The sequence below is a fragment of the Phyllobates terribilis genome, unplaced genomic scaffold (genome assembly GCF_046119375.1).
Source record: "Phyllobates terribilis strain yellow unplaced genomic scaffold, ASM4611937v1 Scaffold_5__5_contigs__length_657084704, whole genome shotgun sequence".
NCBI lineage: Eukaryota > Metazoa > Chordata > Amphibia > Anura > Dendrobatidae > Phyllobates > Phyllobates terribilis.
In genome coordinates, this window is record NW_027362765.1 from 496,936,880 (window position 1) to 496,958,975 (window position 22,096).

Below are 22,096 nucleotides of genomic sequence, written 5' to 3' on the forward strand. Positions count from 1 at the left end.
CTTTCACTTCCCAAACACAAATGACTCCTTGAAAGACCCTTTCTCATCTTTTATCACTGTTTTTTGAAATTTCAATATTATTTTCCCCCTGTAAATTGCAGAAACTTTTTGACATCTCTCCAGATGTATTGTGACTAGAGATGAGCAGATCACTTTGTGCAAGACCGGTCCATGGTCCAGGTCTGTGCGCTCTGGCTGTGGACAGGAGCTGCATGGATTTTCTTACCCTCCAGGAACCCAGACACGACTTATGATTAGCTGAGCTGACGAGATGTCACCTGTGCAGATGACCTCACACCAGGCCAGCGAATCAAACGCTGCGATGGAGAACCCCCAAGCTCAGGATTATCAAGGAGCTCCTGTCCATGACCAAAGAGCATGGACCTGGACCACAGATCGGGGTTGCGTGATGCAATCTGCTCATCTCTAATTGGAACTGCTCTCCCGATTGTTTTGGAGCTGACTTTTATCTCACCATTTATAGGTAGTCTATTTAACACAGCAGGATTGGCCAAACTCCTTAAGACTTACTTATATCAGCAAGATATTCGACCCCTAACTAAAGGCATGAGTCTAAAGATCTTTAATGCCTATTACTTTCATTACTTGCTTATAGTATTTTGTTGGGGCATTTTTGAGAAATCCATCAAATTTTTAATCACACAAGTACAAATGGGGCCTTGACCCCTCACACTCATGCCTTTGGTTAAGGGTCAAATATCCTGCTGACAGGTCCTCTTTAAAGGAATTTTCCAACCTTTGTTAGTGTTGATATGTCTTTAGGAATAGCCATTAATTAGTACTTGGTGGGGACACGACTGTGAGAACCCCTCCCAAGGATTTTAAGAATAAGGGCCATCTTGGTCTGCTTATCTATACAATACAGGTATTACTTTAAAGTACCTAGCCTTTGTTTCTAACTTTGTTTTTGTACTTATATCTGCCTAACCCCGGGGTCGACATTTTTGCATATTCTCTGTATGGACTCAACATTTAATATGTCTTTATGTTTGTAATGTTGATAATTGAATAAAATTATTTTGAAATTTTTAGTATTGCATATTTTTTGTTGCTAATGTACTGATCTGCTGTGTACATCATTCAGAGATGTGTTTTATAGAAGCCATATGGACAATAGCAAGCTGTAATCTAGACTTGAGTCAATAACTTCTATGGGAGAATTTTATGTGCAAGCTCTTTGACCTGTGTAGAGGTCTCTGTTCAGGAAGGAGGAGGAGGTGAGTTGTGATGATCACCTATTCTCAGTGGTGGATCCTGTGTCATCTACTGTAAATATAGGTGTTACCTTGTATTGTAATCTTGCCTTTGATCATAGGATGACTTCTGATAAATGATCTATACAGAGCAGGTAGAATCAGCCAGTTAGTCTCAGTGCTCTAAGATTTCAAGTTTTTTTTTTAATAATAGTTAAAACAATAAAATCATAAACTTTTACATATGGCAGTAAAAATTAAAAAAATATATTAAAAATAAAAAAACATGTTTAACAAAACAGATGCCATTTTTTAAAGATATATTCTCCTTGTGATACAAATATGGTACATTAAAAATTGTATATTTACAGCCAACATCCCCTACTAAAAAAGCACTAAGCAAACTATCCCTAAGACCTCATTCATAGGTACGTGATTTTTCTCTTATGCAAAAAAACGGTCTGAACGTCATTAGTGTTTTGGATCCCTGTTTTGTCAGTGTTTGGTCAGTGTGTCACTTGTTACCATCAGTGTTTGATCAGTTTGTCACTTGCTACCATCAGTGTTTGGTCAGTTTGTCACTTGTTTCCATCAGTGTTTGGTCAGTGTGTCACTTGTTACCATCAGTGTTTGGTCAGTGTGTCACTTGTTACCATCAGTGTTTAGTCAGTGTGTCACTTGTTACCATCAGTGTTTGGTCAGTTTGTCACTTGTTACCATCAGTGTTTGGTCAGTGTGTCATTTGTTACCATCAGTGTTTAGTCAATGGGTCACTTGTTACCATCAGTGTTTAGTCAATGGGTCACTTGTTACCATCAGTGTTTGGTCAATGGGTTACTTGTTACCATTAGTGTTTGGTCAGTGTGTCACTTGTTGCCATTAGTGTTTGGTCAGTGTGTCACTTGTTACCATCAGTGTTTAGTCAGTGTGTCACTTGTTACCACCAGTGTTTGGTCAGTGTGTCACTTGTTACCATCAGTGTTTGGTCAGTGGGTCGCTTGTTACCATCAGTGTTTGGTCAGTGTGTCACTTGTTACCATCAGTGTTTGGACAGTGGGTCACTTGTTACCATCAGTGTTTGGTCAATGGGTCACTTATTACCATCAGTGTTTAGTCAATGGGTCACTTGTTACCATCAGTGTTTGGTCAGTGTGTCACTTGTTACCATCAGTGTTTGGTCAGTGTGTCACTTGTTACCATCAGTGTTTGGTCAATGGGTCACTTGTTACCATCAGTGTTTGGTCAATGGGTTACTTGTTACCATTAGTGTTTGGTCAATGGGTTACTTGTTACCATCAGTGTTTGGTCAATGGGTCACTTGTTACCATCAGTGTTTGGTCAATGGGTTACTTGTTACCATTAGTGTTTGGTCAATGGGTCACTTGTTACCATCAGTGTTTGGTCAGTGTGTCACTTGTTACCATCAGTGTTTGGTCAATGGGTCACTTGTTACCATCAGTGTTTGGTCAGTGTGTCACTTGTTACCATCAGTGTTTGGTCAATGGGTTACTTGTTACCATTAGTGTTTGGTCAATGGGTCACTTGTTACCATTAGTGTTTGGTCAGTGTGTCACTTGTTACCATCAGTGTTTAGTCAATGGGTCACTTGTTACCATCAGTGTTTGGTCAATGGGTCACTTGTTACCATCAGTGTTTGGTCAGTTTGTCACTTGTTTCCATCAGTGTTGGGTCAATGGGTCACTTGTTACCATCAGTGTTTGGTCAGTGTGTCACTTGTTACCATCAGTGTTTGGTCAGTGTGTCACTTGTTACCATCAGTGTTTGAACAGTGGGTCGCTTGTTACCATCAGTGTTTGGTCAGTGTGTCACTTATTACCATCAGTGTTTGGTCAATGGGTCACTTGTTACCATTAGTGTTTGGTCAATGGGTCACTTGTTACCATTAGTGATTGGTCAGTGTGTCACTTGTTACCATCAGTGTTTGGTCAGCTTGTCACTTGTTACCATCAGTGTTTAGTCAATGGGTCACTTGTTACCATCAGTGTTTGGTCAGTGTGTCACTTGTTACCATTAGTGTTTGGTCAGTGTGTCACTTGTTACCATCAGTGTTTGGTCAGTGTGTCACTTGTTACCATTAGTGTTTGGTCAATGGGTCACTTGTTACCATCAGTGTTTGGTCAATGGGTCACTTGTTAGCATCAGTGTTTGGTCAGTGTGTCACTTGTTACCATGAGTGTTTAGTCAATGGGTCACTTGTTACCATCAGTGTTTGGTCAGTTTGTCACTTGTTTCCATCAGTGTTGGGTCAATGGGTCACTTGTTACCATCAGTGTTTGGTCAGTGTGTCACTTGTTACCATCAGTGTTTGGTCAGTGTGTCACTTGTTACCATCAGTGTTTGAACAGTGGGTCGCTTGTTACCATCAGTGTTTGGTCAGTGTGTCACTTATTACCATCAGTGTTTGGTCAATGGGTCACTTGTTACCATTAGTGTTTGGTCAATGGGTCACTTGTTACCATCAGTATTTGGTCAGTGTGTCACTTGTTACCATCAGTGTTTGGTCAGTTTGTCACTTGTTACCATCAGTGTTTAGTCAATGGGTCACTTGTTACCATCAGTATTTGGTCAGTGTGTCACTTGTTACCATTAGTGTTTGGTCAGTGTGTCACTTGTTACCATCAGTGTTTGGTCAGTGTGTCACTTGTTACCATTAATGTTTGGTCAATGGGTCACTTGTTACCATCAGTGTTTGGTCAATGGGTCACTTGTTACCATCAGTGTTTGGTCAGTGTGTCACTTGTTACCATGAGTGTTTAGTCAATGGGTTACTTGTTACCATCAGTGTTTGGTCAGTGTGTCACTTGTTACCATTAGTGTTTGGTCAATGGGTCACTTGTTACCATCAGTGTTTGGTCAATGGGTCACTTGTTACCATTAGTGTTGGTCAGTGTGTCACTTGTTACCATCAGTGTTTGGTCAATGGGTCACTTGTTACCATCAGTATTTGGTCAGTTTGTCACTTGTTACCGTCAGTGTTTAGTCAATGGGTCACTTGTTACCATCAGTGTTTGGTCAGTGTGTCACTTGTTACCATCAGTGTTTGGTCAGTGTGTCACTTGTTACCATTAGTGTTTGGTCAATGGGTCACTTGTTACCATCAGTGTTTGGTCAATGGGTCACTTGTTACCATTAGTGTTGGTCAGTGTCTCACTTGTTACCATCAGTGTTTGGTCAATGGGTCACTTGTTACCATCAGTATTTGGTCAGTTTGTCACTTGTTACCATCAGTGTTTAGTCAATGGGTCACTTGTTACCATCAGTGTTTGGTCAGTGGGTCACTTGATACCATCAGTATTGGGTCAGTGTGTCACTTGTTACCATCAGTATTTGGTCAGTGTGTCACTTGTTACTCTCAGTGTTTGGTCAGTTTGTCACTTGTTACCATCAGTGTTTGGTCAGTTTGTCACTTGTTACCATCAGTGTTTGGTCAGTGGGTCACTTGTTACCATCAGTATTGGGTCAGTGGGTCACTTGTTACCATCAGTATTTGGTCAGTGTGTCACTTGTTACTATCAGTGTTTGGTCAGTGTGTCACTTGTTACCATCAGTGTTTGGTCAGTGTGTCACTTGTTACCATCAGTGTTTAGTCAATGGGTCACTTGTTACCATCAGTGTTTGGTCAGTGTGTCACTTGTTACCATCAGTGTTCGGTCAGTGTGTCATTTGTTACCATCAGTGTTTAGTCAATGGGTCACTTGTTACCATCAGTGTTTGGTCAGTGTGTCACTTGTTACCATCAGTGTTTGGTCAGTGTGTCACTTGCTACCATCAGTGTTTGGTCATTGTGCCACTTGTTACCATCAGTGTTTGGTCAGTGTGTCACTTGTTACCATCAGTGTTCGGTCAGTGTGTCATTTGTTACCATCAGTGTTTAGTCAATGGGTCACTTGTTACCATCAGTGTTTGGTCAGTGTGTCATTTGTTACCATCAGTGTTTGGTCATTGTGCCACTTGTTACCATCAGTGTTTGGTCAGTGTGTCACTTGTTAGCATCAGTATTTGGTCAGTGTGTCACTCGCCACCATCAGTGTTTGGTTAGTATGTCACTTGTTACTATCAGTGAGTGGTCAGTGTGTCACTTGCTACCATCCGTATTTGGTCAGTGTCTCACTTGTTACTATCCGTATTTGGTCACTGTGTCACTTGCTATCATCAGTGTTTGGTCAGTGTGTCACTTGTTACCATCAGTGTTTGGTCAGTGTGTCACTTGTTACCATCAGTGAGTGGTCACTGAGTCACTTGCTACCATCAGTGTTTGGTCAGTATGTCACTTGTTACAATCAGTGTGTGGTCATTGTGTCACTTGTTACCATCAGTGTTTAGTCAGTGTTTCACTTGTTACCATCAGTATTTGGTCAGTGTGTCACTTGCTACCATCAGTGTTTGGTCAGTGTGTCACTTGTTACCATCAGCGAGTGGTCAGTGTGTCACTTGCTACCATCAGTGTTTGGTCAGTGTGTCACTTGTTACCATCAGTGTTTGGTCAGTGGGTCACTTGTTACCATCAGTATTTGGTCAGTGTGTCACTTGTTAGCATCAGTATTTGGTCAGTGTGTCACTTGCTACCATCAGTGTTTGGTCAGTGTGTCACTTGTTACCATGAGTGAGTGGTCAGTGTGTCACTTGCTACCATCAGTGTTTGGTCAGTGTGTCACTTGTTACCATCAGTGTTTGGTCAGTGGGTCACTTGTTACCATCAATATTTGGTCAGTGTGTCACTTGTTACCATCAGTATTTGGTCAGTGTGTCACTTGCTACCATCAGTGTTTGGTCATTGTGGCACTTGTTACCATCAGTGTTTGGTCAATGGGTCACTTGTTACCATCAGTGTTTGGTCATTGTGGCACTTGTTACCATCAGTGTTTGGTCAGTGTGTCCCTTGTTACCATCAGTGTTTGGTCAGTGTGTCACTTGTTACAATCAGTGTGTGGTCATTGTGTCACTTGTTACCATCAGTGTTTAGTCAGTGTTTCACTTGTTACCATCAGTATTTGGTCAGTGTGTCACTTGCTACCATCAGTGTTTGGTCAGTGTGTCACTTGTTACCATCAGTGTTTGGTCAGTGGGTCACTTGTTACCATCAGTATTTGGTCAGTGTGTCACTTGTTACCATCAGTATTTGGTCAGTTTGTCACTTGTTACCGTCAGTGTTTAGTCAATGGGTCACTTGTTACCATTAGTGTTGGTCAGTGTCTCACTTGTTACCATCAGTGTTTGGTCAATGGGTCACTTGTTACCATCAGTATTTGGTCAGTTTGTCACTTGTTACCATCAGTGTTTAGTCAATGGGTCACTTGTTACCATCAGTGTTTGGTCAGTGGGTCACTTGATACCATCAGTATTGGGTCAGTGTGTCACTTGTTACCATCAGTATTTGGTCAGTGTGTCACTTGTTACTATCAGTGTTTGGTCAGTTTGTCACTTGTTACCATCAGTGTTTGGTCAGTTTGTCACTTGTTACCATCAGTGTTTAGTCAATGGGTCACTTGTTACCATCAGTGTTTGGTCAGTGGGTCACTTGTTACCATCAGTGTTGGGTCAGTGAGTCACTTGTTACCATCAGTATTTGGTCAGTGTGTCACTTGTTGCTATCAGTGTTTGGTCAGTGTGTCACTTGTTACCATGAGTGAGTGGTCAGTGTGTCACTTGCTACTATCAGTGTTTGGTCATTGTGGCACTTGTTACCATCAGTGTTTGGTCAGTGTGTCCCTTGTTACCATCAGTGTTTGGTCAATGTGTCACTTGTTACCCTCAGTGTTTGGTCAGTGTGTCACTTGTTACCATCAGTGTTTGGTCAGTGTGTCACTTGTTACCATCAGCGTTTGGTCAGTGTGTCACTTGTTACCATCAGTGTTTGGTCAGTGTGTCACTTGGTACCATCAGTGAGTGGTCAGTGTGTCACTTGTTACCATCAGTGAGTGGTCAGTGTGTCACTTGTTACCATCAGTGTTTGGTCAGTGTGTCACTTGTTACCATCAGTGTTTGGTCAGTGTGTCACTTGGTACCATCAGTGAGTGGTCAGTGTGTCACTTGTTACCATCAGTGAGTGGTCAGTGTGTCACTTGTTACCATCAGTGTTTGGTCAGTGTGTCACTTCTTACCATCAGTGTTTGGTCAGTGGGTCACTTGTTACCATCAGTGTTTGGTCAGTGTGTCACTTGTTACCATCAGTGTTTGGTCAGTGTGTCACTTGTTACCATCAGTGTTTGGTCAGTATGTCACTTGTTACCATCAGTGTTTGGTCAGTGTGTCACTTGTTACCATCAGTGTTTGGTCAGTGTGTCACTTGCTACCATCAGTGTTTGGTCAGTGTGTTACTTGTTACCATCAGTGTTTGGTCAGTGTGTCACTTGTTACCATCAGTGTTTGGTCAGTGTGTCACTTGTTGCCATCAGTGTTTGGTCAGTATGTCACTTGTTACCATCAGTGTTTGGTCAGTGTGTCTCTTGTTACCATCAGTGTTTGGTCAATGGGTCACTTGTTACCATCAGTGTTTGGTCAGTGTGTCACTTGCTACCATCAGTGTTTGGTCAGTGTGTCACTTGTTACCATCAGTGTTTGGTTAGTGTGTCACTTGTTACCATCAGTGTTTGGTCAGTGTGTCACTTGTTACCATCAGTGTTTGGTCATTGTGTCACTTGTTACCATCAGTGTTTGGTCAGTGTGTCACTTGCTACCATCAGTGTTTGGTCAGTGTGTCACTTGTTACCATCAGCGTTTGGTCAGTGTGTCACTTGTTACCATCAGTGTTTGGTCAGTATGTCACTTGTTACCATCAGTGTTTGGTCAGTGTGTCACTTGTTACCATCAGTGTTTGATCAGTGTGTCACTTGCTACCATCAGTGTTTGGTCAGTGTGTCACTTGTTACCATCAGTGTTTGGTCAGTGTGTCACTTGTTACCATCAGTGTTTGGTCAGTGTGTCACTTGTTACCATCAGTGTTTGGTCAGTATGTCACTTGTTACCATCAGTGTTTGGTCAGTGTGTCACTTGTTACCATCAGTGTTTGGTCAATGGGTCACTTGTTACCATCAGTGTTTGGTCAGTGTGTCACTTGCTACCATCAGTGTTTGGTCAGTGTGTCACTTGTTACCATCAGTGTTTGGTCAGTGTGTCACTTGTTACCATCAGTGTTTGGTCAGTTTGTCACTTGCTACCATCAGTGTTTGGTCAGTGTGTCACTTGTTACCCTCAGTGTTTGGTCAGTGTGTCTGTCACTTGCTACCATCAGTGTTTGGTCAGTGTGTCACTTGTTACCATCAGTGTTTGGTCAGTGTGTCACTTGTTACCATCAGTGTTTGGTCAGTGTGTCACTTGTTACCATCAGTGTTTGGTCAGTGTGTCACTTGCTACCATCAGTGTTTGGTCAGTGTGTCACTTGTTACCATCAGCGTTTGGTCAGTGTGTCACTTGTTACCATCAGTGTTTGGTCAGTATGTCACTTGTTACCATCAGTGTTTGGTCAGTGTGTCACTTGTTACCATCAGTGTTTGGTCAGTGTGTCACTTGCTACCATCAGTGTTTGGTCAGTGTGTCACTTGTTACCATCAGTGTTTGGTCAGTGTGTCACTTGTTACCATCAGTGTTTGGTCAGTGTGTCACTTGCTACCATCAGTGTTTGGTCAGTGTGTCACTTGTTACCATCAGCGTTTGGTCAGTGTGTCACTTGTTACCATCAGTGTTTGGTCAGTATGTCACTTGTTACCATCAGTGTTTGGTCAGTGTGTCACTTGTTACCATCAGTGTTTGGTCAGTGTGTCACTTGCTACCATCAGTGTTTGGTCAGTGTGTCACTTGTTACCATCAGTGTTTGGTCAGTGTGTCACTTGTTACCCTCAGTGTTTGGTCAGTGTGTCACATCTCACCATCATTGTTCCATAATTGTTCACACTTGAAATATAAAGAGGTAAAGCTTCTGTTCATTACACTGTTAATCATGGACAGGACACGGACTGTAAACTGATGCCATCCACGTGCCTTTTGTGATTTTGATGAATCCTTAGATTTTTAGGGGTATTTTTGCTTTGTGACTCAGTCTGCAAACACACTCTTACATGTGAACAGTCGCATAGACTATTAGGCTGGGTGCCCACGTAGCGTTTTTCATGCGTTTATGCTGTGGAATTTCCGCAGCGTAAACGCTTGTTAAACGCTAGGTAATCTGCTCCCCATGGTCCCCAAGGGGATTCCGCAAGTTCTATGCACATGCTGTGGATTTTTCCGCTGTGTTTATGCTGCGTTCAAAAATCCGCAGCATGTCCATTAATTTTGCGTTTCCGCAAGCGGAATTGCCTTGTGCAATGCATTAAAAACGCAAGGCAATTCCGCATGCGTTTTTCCGGGAGAGGACATGCGGAAATGAAGCAGAAATTTTCTGCTTCATTTCCGCAACGTGGGCACTTTAGCCTAAGGTATGCGTTCTATTAGTGGACAACACAGAACACGCATGCGACGCACGATCGTCTGAACGATATCTTATGCCGATTTGATTCCCTGTGTGTAATTTCTTGTCAGGCTACATCCTAACACAATGAGAGGATTTTCCCTGCTCGGACGTATAACGTCTCCTCCTGCTTAGCTGAGCGCTTGTGGATGCAGTGGAGCTGCTCCTGGCTCATGGCTCTGATAAACAGTCTCTGTCTCTTTAATGCAGTGCACGCCCCCCGAGAAGTCACCCAGCTCCAGCCCAGCAGCGTGAATGCTGTGTGCTGCGGGGTCTAATGAGGGAACACCATGATTCACCGCACACTTTCGGGCTTTACTAAAGGTTCCGGTAAGTTTCTGGATGCTTTATCCCCCCGGACTGTGACCCCAGGTTCTGCTCCGGGGTTATGTCACATTCCCGTACACAGGACAAGTTCACGCTGTCGGTGAGGATGGACCCGCTCCCGTCCCTTCAGTCCTATTTGCTCTGCTCATGTTTCATAACAAACTGCTGGGCTGACGTTAGCTGCTGGCTCAGTGATCATGGAGGCAGAAAGTGGGACACTGTAACTTCTCTATATACCGTATAATAGCATTATATCACACTGGAATTGTATCTATTTCTGGAGGAGGAGGAAGCTAAGAAGTCTCCATGTCAGATGCTGACGCAGGTCCTATGTGTGGAGCTTGCTGAGCCCACACCGACCATCAGTAGATGCTGCTGTCTCTGCTGCTGCTGGGGGCTTGTTACAGGGGGCTGGCTTACCATTCAGTGAGGTATTAGTAGCCTGAGAGCTGTTATGTAAGATGTCAGTATTACCGTGGGGTATATGATCAGTGGGGTATATGATCAGTGGGGTATATGATCAGTGGCGTATATGATCAGTGGGGTATATGATCAGTGGGGTATATGATCAGTGGCGTATATGATCAGTGGCGTATATGATCAGTGGCGTATATGATCAGTGGGGTATATGATCAGTGGGGTATATGATCAGTGGGGTATATGATCAGTGGGGTATATGATCAGTGGCGTATATGATCAGTGGCGTATATGATCAGTGGCGTATACACCGACGCTGCTCGTCTCCACCTGAGCCATGGATGTCACTCACTACACGTTGTACGTGGGCGGTCTACACTACAGGAGACGAGCATCAGCTCTGACACCCAAAGGGGTTTTCCATCCTGTAAATGTAAAGCGTCTATGAATCATATCCCACAACAGTTCATGAATGTATCTGAATGAGAAATCAGGGGGGCCTTTTAACTCTTCATTGCTAAATGTGACATCATTGTTTTCGGCGTCTTCAGACTGAAGTTGAGTGTACTTTTAGGAGTATTGTTGGTGCGAATCAATTTGCAGGAGCATGTTAGTAATCTGTGGATGCTGGACAGAAGCCCTTAGAATCGCCTCTTACCCGACGGCATCGACGGCTCTTATTTGATTAGCCTGCCTGACGTGACGTCAGTGCATCAAAACAATGACGTCGTATTAGGCCGACTAATTAATAGAGGAGCCGGGGAGATCGTTAGGTAAGAGGCGATTCCTAGGGATCTCGTCCAGCGGCCACAGACTGACGAAACCATTCAGACCAATTCTATTTAGGAAGAATCATTTTTGGTCGGATTTGCTGTCCAGATATTTGGATGGAAAATTGGCAACAGAATACCGTCCTGGCAAACTGGTTGAGATTTTACTATCTTATCCACACTTTTACTTTTATTTCCAAACTGGAAATTAACCTATTTTGCCAATTTTTCAATCTTCAGCATGTCACTTTTGCCCAGGGGCGTAACTACCATAGATGAAGGGGTCGCAATCACACCCAGGTTATCGAGCCTAAGGGGCCCAAAAATTCCCTTTGGCGTACATGTAAAGGCCAATACTACTAAAGACTTGCAATAATTGGGGGCCTCTTTGGAGCTATTGCATTGAGGCCCATGAGCCTCAAGTTACTCTACTGCTTTTGACTATGTAGATAATGTAGATTTATTGTGGCTTTTTCCCATAGACAGTTATGCGTGGGTAAAATCTGCAATAAATTTGAAACAACATGGCGTTTACTGCAGGTCTGTGGTGACCCGCAGCAAAATCTGTAAGTGTAGATATTAAAAAAAGTTTAAATGAAAATAATATATCTACTCCCCTCCTCCTGTGATTCCTCTGCCCCAGCAGGGCTCCTATGCCAGTCTCGGCACATCCGGGTCTGCTGTGCAGATGCTCTGTCCCATGTGATCACTACAGTCAATAAGAGGCTGTGGTGCCCACATGACTGGACTGCTGGCACAGGAGGCCGGGATGTGCAGGGCCCGGAGAATCACCTGTAGAGGTGAGGTATGTTCCGAGGGATCAGCAAGATCCACACGATTTTGTGCGGACCTGCCGCTGCTGACTCCTCTGCAGATGCTTGCTGGTTTGTTGCCGGACGTGTCTGCATCAAATCCGCGTGAACTTACCCTTAGCACTTGTGCACACGACCGTATAGATCAGATGAGTGCTTTCCGTGGTTTTGACTGATAGCGCTCGTACCCATGTTATTCTATGGGGCTGTGCACATGTCCGATTTTTTTCCCTCAGACCGAATGGCCTGAGGAAGCAAATTGCAGCATGCACGATTTTCCTCCAAGATTCGGATGGCACTTGTCCATTCAAGCCTTTGACATCCGAGTCGATTTTCACAGACTGACATAATCGAGGAGGTGGAGAAACATTTTTTTTTATCTCCACCTCCGAGAAAATGGGATCCCAATCTGATCAGAATCTGATTAGCATAATCCTACTGATATAGAAAATGGTCGTGTGACCCTAGCCTTGAAGTGGGCTACAAATTGCAGAATGACACCAAATTGTCACATAAGACTGTGTGCCCACGATGCGTTTTTTAAGCGTTTCCGCAGCAGCAAAAACGCTGCAGAAACGCTTAATCGCTTGGTAGAAGGCCTGCCATGTTCAGCAATGATAATCCACATGCTGCAGAAATTTCTGCTGTGGATTATCATTGCGGAAAAAAACGCAGCACTACCAATTATTTTGCGGAAGCGCTGCGTTTTCGCCGCCATTGACTTGCATTACATCGCATGGATTACGCATCACTGTATATGTAGATGCGCATTCCACGCGTTCTAATGTGCGGATGGTACCCAGGTCTAGAGGAGAGGAGACTCTCCTCCGGACCCGGGCACCATAGAAAACTGTAAAAAAAAAAATAATAAAATAAAAAATAAATATATACTCCCCTTCTGGTGGCCCCCGCTGCACTCGTCCTTTCATGCCAGCAGTTCGCGATGGACTGAAGGACCTGCGCTGACGTCATAGTCATGTGACGGGTCACGCGACGCTGACGTCGGCAGGTCCTTCAGTGTACCGCTGCCGGCAAGGGAGAACGGAGTGAAGCAGGACACCGGGGGCCATAAGAGGGTAAGTATAGATTTATTTTTTATTTTTTACCATTCTTTTACGGTCACACTATATAAATCCATGCCGGTTGCATGGATTTATATAGTGTGACCAAGTTGTCAAGCACTTTCCAAGTGATGCTAAAATCGCTTGGAAAGCGCTTGTCAACCCGCATGCGGAAATGCATGTGAAGAACGCTTCACATCCGCATGTCCCTGGCAGGAAAACGCATGTACAATCCGCATGTACAATCCGCATGTACAATCCGCATGTACAATCCGCATGTACAAGCCACATGTACAAGCCGCATGCTTTTTTTTTGCCAGGGAGATGCAGAAACGCTCAGGAAAAATCCAGAGCATTTCTGCATCGTGGGCACATAGCCTAAGTGTTAATCAATTCTAGAAGTGTCAGTTCTGGCTTTATTAGTTCTCTGATACTTTATAACAGTATTATCGGAATTTAACTCTCTATAAGTTGGAGGGACTTGTGCCTATCGGGAAACATGGGATTCAGATTTTGCTCTGCTTTATTGGAAGCCTGTCAGCAGCTGTTTTATCGCAGTTTATGGTCCACTGCCTAAGCGTAGACTACAGCTTGCCATAAACTGCAGCCTACATAAGGTAAAGGCAGGGAATATACTGTAATACATGTTTTATTGTAACATTTCCACTTGTTGGTTAAGTTAGAAACATCATATTAGGGGACAACTAAATTCTAAGAAATTGTGAATATTAATAAATGTAGAATAGTAGCAAATCGCGCTATTTAGTAGGGGAAGTATTGTCAGATTCAGATACCGGTGAATAGAGCAGATATGCTCCATACCAAGATCAAAATGATTCCTGGTATTCACCAGCTCTCCCACCTATAGAAGAATAAGACATAATCATTACATTGTGCTCCTTTCACTTATTTGGTAAAATCTTGGCACATGTGAAAAAGATAGGACTTAAGAATACTCATAAGAACCGGCGATCTGGCCAACCTAAGCAGAAGGTCATTGATCATAATTCAAAATATCCTAAGGGGGTCGTCCACTTCTTTAAAGTTGGTGAGTTATTCTAGGGACAGGTCAATGAAATTACATTTGTCATTGTCTGATCATATAAATGAGACAAAGTAGCAATACCAAGGAGATACTTAAAGGGGTTGTCCAGTCATGATATTGATGACCTTTCTGCAGGATAGGTCATCAATATCAGATTGGGGGGCTGACACCCGGATCCCCCACTGATCAGCTGTCATGAGCTCTTATGAACTCTTTTCAATGTTTACATCTGACAGCCGCCAGAGCTAAAACAGCTGATTGGTGGGGGGCACTCGCAGGTGTAGTGCGGCCCCCTGAAACAGCTGATCAGTGGCGGCAGAGACAGACAATGCAATATTGATGATCTATCCTGAGTGGAGGGGATAACCCTTTAATTCGGTCCCTTTTTCCCATTTACAAATGCATTTTCTTTATTTTTTCTGTAGATGTGATGTATGTGACTGCTTTATATAAACCTCCCATATAACTGGAAATATATGAATTGTTGGATTGCGTCAGCTGATAATTTCCTGCATTATACTATATTACTATTCAAGCAATTCCCTAATACAGCGGCAGACATAGAGCGGACGCAGCACAGCATGGCTCACACTGGGGTCAAGTGTGTTACCCTCAGTGGTTTCTAATAAAGCATTTTTTCTGTCTGTTACCATGGAGATGCATATGTCTCCATTGGAGCTGTAGACACGAAACGATAGGACATTTTTAATCAAGACTATTTTTAATTTTTTAGCTTTATTTTTAAATGTACTGATACAATGCAACAAAAAGATTGTTGCATATCCAAACATAGGCCCCGATTCATCAAAGGTTTTACGCCAGAATTCTGGCTTAAAAAATTTCAACAGTTGCAAAATTTTTGCACAACGAGAAGGTTGCACAAAAGCTTAGCAACTTTTGGAGTTTTTATGTCATTTTTGCTCAGACAAATCGGGAGGAGCTGGGGCAGGACTGGTGTAGCTTCCCCACTCATCAAATTCATGACAAGTAGGGATGAGTGGACCCGTGGAAGTTCGGGTTCTGATACCCGATCCCGAACTTTATTCAGAACTGATACCCGAACTTGAAACAGAACTTGAACCCCATTGAGCTCGCTCTCTCACTCTCACACACTCTCTCTCTGTATCTTCCCCCGGAACTCTGTACATTGCAATGAACCTCCGGGAGAAGTCTGTGTTTGGTGTTTAGCATCGGACACTAACTGTCTGGTGGAAACCCCCAAACTTTCAAGTTCAGGCTCTATCATCTCTAATGACGAGTGGTGACATTCCTTACACCACAAATCTTACTTCGGTCTTGCAGAGACGCATGCCGCTCTATGTCTCACCTGATTCAGTAAGAGGAGTGCGCCTCTTAATGAATCAGGCGCCTTGCAATCCACCACACCCCCTCATCAAGATCAAAACTGGCGTCTTTCACAGGCCACTGCCTCTTTGGGTGCACATACAATATGGCTTTCCCGACTAGTTCCAGTTGTACATAAGCTCTTGAGCAATGGGCCAGTGTCTATTCCTCTGGCTAGATTCACCATCCATGTGAGTGTCACCATCCGAGAAGAATGGACAGATTCATTTCTCAGGTGTCATCCTAGTTGCATCCGTTTTTTCTCGTCCCTTTTTCACTGATAAAAGTAGGCTGTCTGAACTTGTTTTATCCATTGACTCATAACAATGTATCTTAACAACTCAGATGGAACTCAGAAGTACAGGTTGTCTTCCTAGATTCATCCCTGTATCACGGATCTCCTTAGACATTAATAGCCAAATCTGATCCACAAACCAGATGAGAGCAGAACATGCTCAGCGGCTCTCAGACCGGACACACAGACTCGTTTTAAAACCAATATGTGCAATGAAACTCAATGGATCAATGAAATTCTATGGGTCAGTGTGCTGTCCGAGAAAAAAAACGGAAAGCATATGGACATTTCACATGGTTGTGTGAATATGGCAATACTCAGCTAAAGTATAGCACATGCTCACCCTGATTGCAATGAGCCCTTGCCCTTTGGATTTCAATTACTTTATATGTGTTTACAATTATTTTACACTATTAAAAATGCCTGGAAAGTGCATGTTTGTAGTGCGTTTTACCGCGCATTACCTCCTTTTGTCAATATGGGAGCATACTAAATAAGAAGCTGCTTCTATAATAATATTTTCTTTGAGAGAAATATTTGATGAGCGTTTGTTTATTAATCCCACAAATAATGGGCACAGATCTGCATGATGGTTTACTTAAAGGGAACCTGACAGCTGATAGATGCTGCCCAATTGGTGGCCGCTCACAGGCATCACGTGACCCCGCGCTGACGTCACGACAAGTGAGGTGTGACTCAGCGCTGGGGTCTCCGCGGCGGCTGCTGGGTTGTGGGCGGGGTTATTCTCCACGTCACACCCAGCATCCACAGCGCGCTGGGGAGAGAGAGAGCATGCGGTGGATGCTGGGTGTGACGCGGATGGGAAACCCCACCCACAGCCTGGCATCCACCTGAAACCAGGAAGAAAAAGACCCCCAGCATTTGTCGTGACATCAGCGGATGTCAAAGCCGGATGCAGCCGGGGGTCACATGATGCTTGTGAGCGGCCAGCGATAGCGCCGCTCATAGGCAGAACCTGCAACAGAAGGTAATTACAAAAACACTTATGGGCCCCGGGGGGATACATTGGAGGGTAACCTAAAGTAGTGGACAACCCCTTTAATTAAATTATATATACACATACACACTCCTCATCATTGAAAATGCAACACCAAGAAGGAATAGGTGTGGAATTAGACAAGTTAAAACATAATTGATTTATTAAGCATCAAGTATGAGCACTATACAGGTCCTATTCAGAATAATAGTGTAGGGTGGCATAATGTACTCCTCTAGTCTTCATTCCAGGTACACTGGAAGTGCAGCTTTACATTGATTTGGTCATGGAGCCAGTGGTAAGGCCATTTCTTCAGAATGTCACAGGAGCTGTTTTTCAACACAAAAACGCCAGGCCACCTGTTGCTCATGCTACTGTGAGCAGCCTGTGTGGCTAAAACCTGCACCCATGGTCTGCATCCTCTCCAGACTTGTCTCCCATCGAGCACATCAGGAAACTCTTTGGTCGACAATTGTGCAGGGAGCTGCCAGCAGCGGATCTTGATGATTTGCACAAGTGCATTCAGCGTGGTGGAACATTCCTCAAACAACCATTAATAACCTCATTGATGGCAGCCAGGGCATGTCACTGCATGTATTTCTGCCCATGGATGGTGCTCATACTAGAGAATAAATAAATTGAGATGTTTTGAAAATTATGTTTCCATTTTTTCATAATTCCACAAGCTTTCGTTCTTGGTGTTGCACGTTCAATGTTGAGGAGCACTGGTAAAACGTTTTGACACATCTGCTCATGCAGTGGTTTGCGTTGTTCTAATTGGAATGGGCATATTGTAGATTCGGAGCGAAGGCGGCAAAACCAGAACACACAACGAGGAGTAAAGAAACACCTGTAATGCAAACCTGAATATGTGTTTAAATCCTTACATTCTGCTAAGTACAGCCCTTTTACTCTGATGCCAGCTTTACACACCCTTGGTATTCTCTCAGCTCCATAAGGTCATCACCTGGCATGGCTTTCTAACAGTCTTGAAGGAGTTCCCAGAGGTGCTGAGCACTTGTTGGCTGTTTTTGCCTTTACTCTGCTATCCAATTCATCCCAAATAATCTCAATTGAGTTTGAGACGTGCAATTGTTGAGACAATGTCATCTGACTCCATCTGTTTCCTTCTTGGTGACATAGCCCTTGCATAGCCTGAAAGTGTGCTTTGTGTCATTGTCCTGTTGCAATATAATCAATGGTCTATTAATGGTGTAAGTGCAAACCAGATGGGATGGCATGTCATTGCTGTGGAAGCCATGCTGTGTAAGTATGCCTTCAATTTGGAATAAATCAACAGTATCACACTTTCCATACCATTCTTCACTTTGGGACTCACACATGTACAAACCATATGCTCACCTTTTCAGCATCTCTCAAAGACATGGTGGTTGGAATAAAAAATCTCAAATTTGGCTTATCGGAGCACAGGACAAATTTTCATTGATCTTCATTGATTTTTGTGTTCAGCCCTTGTGTTGCTTGGCACAAATAATATTCTTCTTTGTGGTCCTCAGTAGTAGCTTCTTTGTAGCAATTCAACCATAAAGACCTGATTCTCACAGTCTCCTCTGGACAGATGATGTTGAGAAGTGTCTGCTACTTGATATCTGAGCATCATTTATGAGGGCTGTTATCTGAGATGCTGACAATTTGCAGGTTTTTGAAGGTGGTAGCACTAATGAACTTATCCACTACAGCAGAGGTAATTCTTGGTCTTCCTTTCCTGGGGTGGTCCTAGTAAGAGCAAGTTTCATCATGGGAATTGATGGTTTTCATGACTGCACTTGTGAATACCTTCAAGCTTCCAGCGTTTTTCCTGACTAATTGACTTTCATGTCTTTAAAGAGAACCTGTCATCAGGATTATACCGCAAACGAATGACGAGTATATAAAGGCGCTTTAATGCTGAGTTAATCCTTATCTTTCTTATAGAAATCCATTTTGCTGTTTTAGAAAAAGCCATAGTTGAAATTGTATGCTAATGAGACCCAATTGCAGTTGGTGGGCCCTGCACATACCGCTCTCCTGCCCCTCTCCTTCTTCTTCACCTGCTGCTTGCTTTCTGTTTCTGACTGACAGGTCCGTCATGTTTCAAGGACTTGATATTTTACAAGTATAAAAGCTTTTAAGAAGAGCAGATATTCACCTTCCCTTGGTCTAGCCCTCTTTGTAATGTAATTTCTACATCTGCCCTCCCTATAGCGGCGTCTCTGATGCTAGATAGTGTAAACACATGAGACGGGTATCTCTGGCCAATATCGCAAAATACTATGGCATTCACTTATGCAATTTATTGGCAAGTCTACATATGGAAAGAAATAGAAAGGACGGCCAATGTCTCAGTCTGTCCCAGACCTTATCACGGCCTACATTCTATGATTCATAGCAGATACAGGGGCTGATTACCTTTGCAGTCATGTTACACTCTTTATTTCAGCCCCTGTATCTGCTATGAACCATAGGACACAGGCCATACCTCCCAACCGTCCCGGCTGGACTGTCCCAGCTCAGCAGTTCTCCCGGCTTCTATACTTACCTCTCTTCTCCAACGTTCTCATCGCTCCGTAGCTCCACCTCCTCGGGGGCGGGGCCGATCATCTCGTCTTAATGCATAAATTAAATACTCACCTCTCTCACTCCTGTTATTAGTCTTACCCAGGACTCAAACTCACATTGTCCCACCATGCTCATAGGCTGTGTGCTCTAACCACTGAGCTACAGCCCATAATAATAAAGATGGGAGATTTTGGTTATCTTGACTCTACATTGCAATGAATCCAGAAGCAGAGTATACATCTCCATAGAAATACATGATTGTTTCTTACACATTCCTCACATGTAATAAAGCTGTCAAACAGTTGCAAATCATGCACACGGGAGCGATTCAACCATATCACCGAGCAGCTGTAAATACTCGGAATAGAACATACTTGCTCAACACTAATAACAATGTATTTTTATGGTGCCTCTATACTGAGGTGAAGAAAAATATTTATCTTGTTCCTATAAGACTATGAGCCCATGACCTGGAAGAGCAACGTTTTGGATGCCGCTCACCTGCGTTCTACATTACAAGCATAGTGGATGGATTTATAGAAATCCGATGCCCACCGTGCTTCTGTCTGACGCTGCATAAGCTCGCCAGCAGCGCGGCTTTACAAGCCGCAGCATGTCAGTTTCTGTTGCAGTGACGCTGGTCTCCACTATAAAATTTCCACAATAAAATGTCATTAGATGCGGAAACTTCACATGGTTTAGTGAACACATGCGGATTTACCTGCGTGATTATAACGCAGCGTTTTGGACGCAGCGAGAATATGCTACGTCCAAAGCGCTGCTGTTTCTCTTCGTGGTAATGTAGTCTCAAATTATTAAAAATAATAAGCAATTACAAAATTTATTTTTTTCAGGGTCTACTCAGGTCTTGAACTTAAAACCTTCACACATTACAGAAAGATGGGAGTTTTATTGTGCTGAGCCCCAAGCTCTTGTGGAGTAATGAGCAGAATTCCATGTATTTGATCTGCACTGCAGAGTCTGACTAGGCTGATCGAAATACACTGCTGTGTACAATGTGTGTATTTTTATTCTACAGGAAGAATCGGGGTATGTGCACACGATACGTACCATTCTGCGGCCCGACTCTCCGGAAAAGCCGCCGACGGCTTCCGCTCATTATGCAAATGAGCGGCGCCATTTTTTTTCACCTGCAGACTTTCCTCATAGAGGTTAGGTCTATTGGGAAATCTCGCATCCGGACCCGCAAGAGACATTGACATGCTGCGGTCTGGAAAGACACGCCGCATGTCAGTTTCTGCGGGTATACCGAGACACATAGTGGGCATGGGATTTCTACAAATCCCATCCACTATGCTGTGACAGCTGGCAGCTGCAGGTTTGACACTGCATAACACGCAGCGGCTTTGGATCATGGGCACATACCCCAAGAGATTTTTCATCTCATAAAATTACTAAAAAAATGATAATGAAATACACTTGATAATGAAAAAAAAATGCTATTTTTAATGCGTTTATTTTTAAATAATGAAGATCACAAATCAGCAAATAAAATGGACATATTTGGTTCCCTGTAATCGTAACAACACAGCGATCATTTTATTTATGGGGATTGGTAAATGGCGTAAAAAAATGGCGTAATTTATATTTTTCTTTATTAAACCCATAAAAATGTAATAAAACTGTAACGCTGAGGCCGTGTTCACACGTAGCTTAAATGCTGCGTTCTTTCTGCTGCTTTTTTTCTGCAGGTGTCCGCACCAGACAGCGCAATAACAATCTTCTCTGATTATGGCGCCTTTGCTGCGTTTCTTTTATGTATTTTCCTCTTTGTTTGATACGATTTTGGGGCAGATATGAAGCAGAGTTTTTAACGCTTTTTAAAAGTACAGATAAGCTTTGATTTTTATTGTGGAGTTTGGTGCGGAACCCGCAGAAAACAAAAAACACAGTATTTCTGCAACTTGTGAACACGGCCTTACAGACACAAAAAAGCCAGATGTCATATAGTGAAGCTACATAAAGATGAGAAAGTTCCAACTGTGAATAAGGGAACAAAAAATAATCCACAACTAGAGATGAGCAGGACGCACAGATGACGTCGCGCTGCCCTGGATGATCAAAAGCCGCCGGGGATGCCAGAAGATTAGAGATTCGCGGCCTCCTGTACAGCCACCAGGTACCACTGACCTGGACGCTGGACCAGAGACCCGGGAATCCATCCGCTCATCTCTAGTCCCAACTGTCTCAGATAAAACAGACAGTCCTGGATTTGGGTCTATGACCTGCAGTCTATGGAGTCTATGCATAGTAGGATTGGGTTTGAGGGGGCCATTCTTACCAGGATTGGGTTTGAGGGGGCCATTCTTACCAGGATTGGGTCTGAGGGGGCCTTGCATACCAGGATTGGGTCTGAGGGGGCCTTGCATACCAGGATTGGGTCTGAGGGGGCCATGCATACCAGGATTGGGTCTGAGGGGCCATTCATACCAGGATTGAGTCTGAGGGGGCCATGCATACCAGGATTGAGTCTGAGGGGGCCATGCATACCAGGATTGGGGATGAGGAGGCCATGCACACCAGGAATGGGGATGATTCAGCAGTCTGCTGAATGCCCCTCATTACCAGCGCACCTCTGACAACTCCTCCTGCCAGGGGAGAAAAATGGTAAATGGGTGTGAATTTGGGGTGTGGCCAGGGGCGTGACCAAAATTTTCGGCAACGCGCTACGTGCACCGCATGATCTGTCCCTCTTTCTCTTCTTCAAAAGTTGGGATGTATGTCATAGGGGTAGGAGTTTGAGCCCCTGCCAGACCTTTCTAGAAGCTTT

At 43.6% G+C, this 22,096-nt stretch overlaps 1 protein-coding gene across 5 annotated transcripts in view; it reads left to right on the forward strand.

Annotated features, from left to right (window-relative positions):
• The first annotated feature begins 9,859 nt into the window (after positions 1-9,859).
• PCGF5 (polycomb group ring finger 5) overlaps positions 9,860-22,096 on the forward strand; it is a 118,357-nt gene continuing 106,120 nt past the window's right edge. For 3 of the 5 annotated variants that reach the window (XM_073685549.1, XM_073685554.1, XM_073685555.1), the window contains exon 1: positions 9,860-10,008. Coding sequence is in view for 1 of the 5 variants with exons in the window: in XM_073685556.1 (XP_073541657.1) it covers positions 9,969-10,008 (40 nt within the window). In the remaining 4 variants the exon portion in view is untranslated. The remainder of the gene's footprint in view (positions 10,009-22,096) is intronic. The other 2 variants (XM_073685553.1, XM_073685556.1) reach the window with 2 other exon arrangements.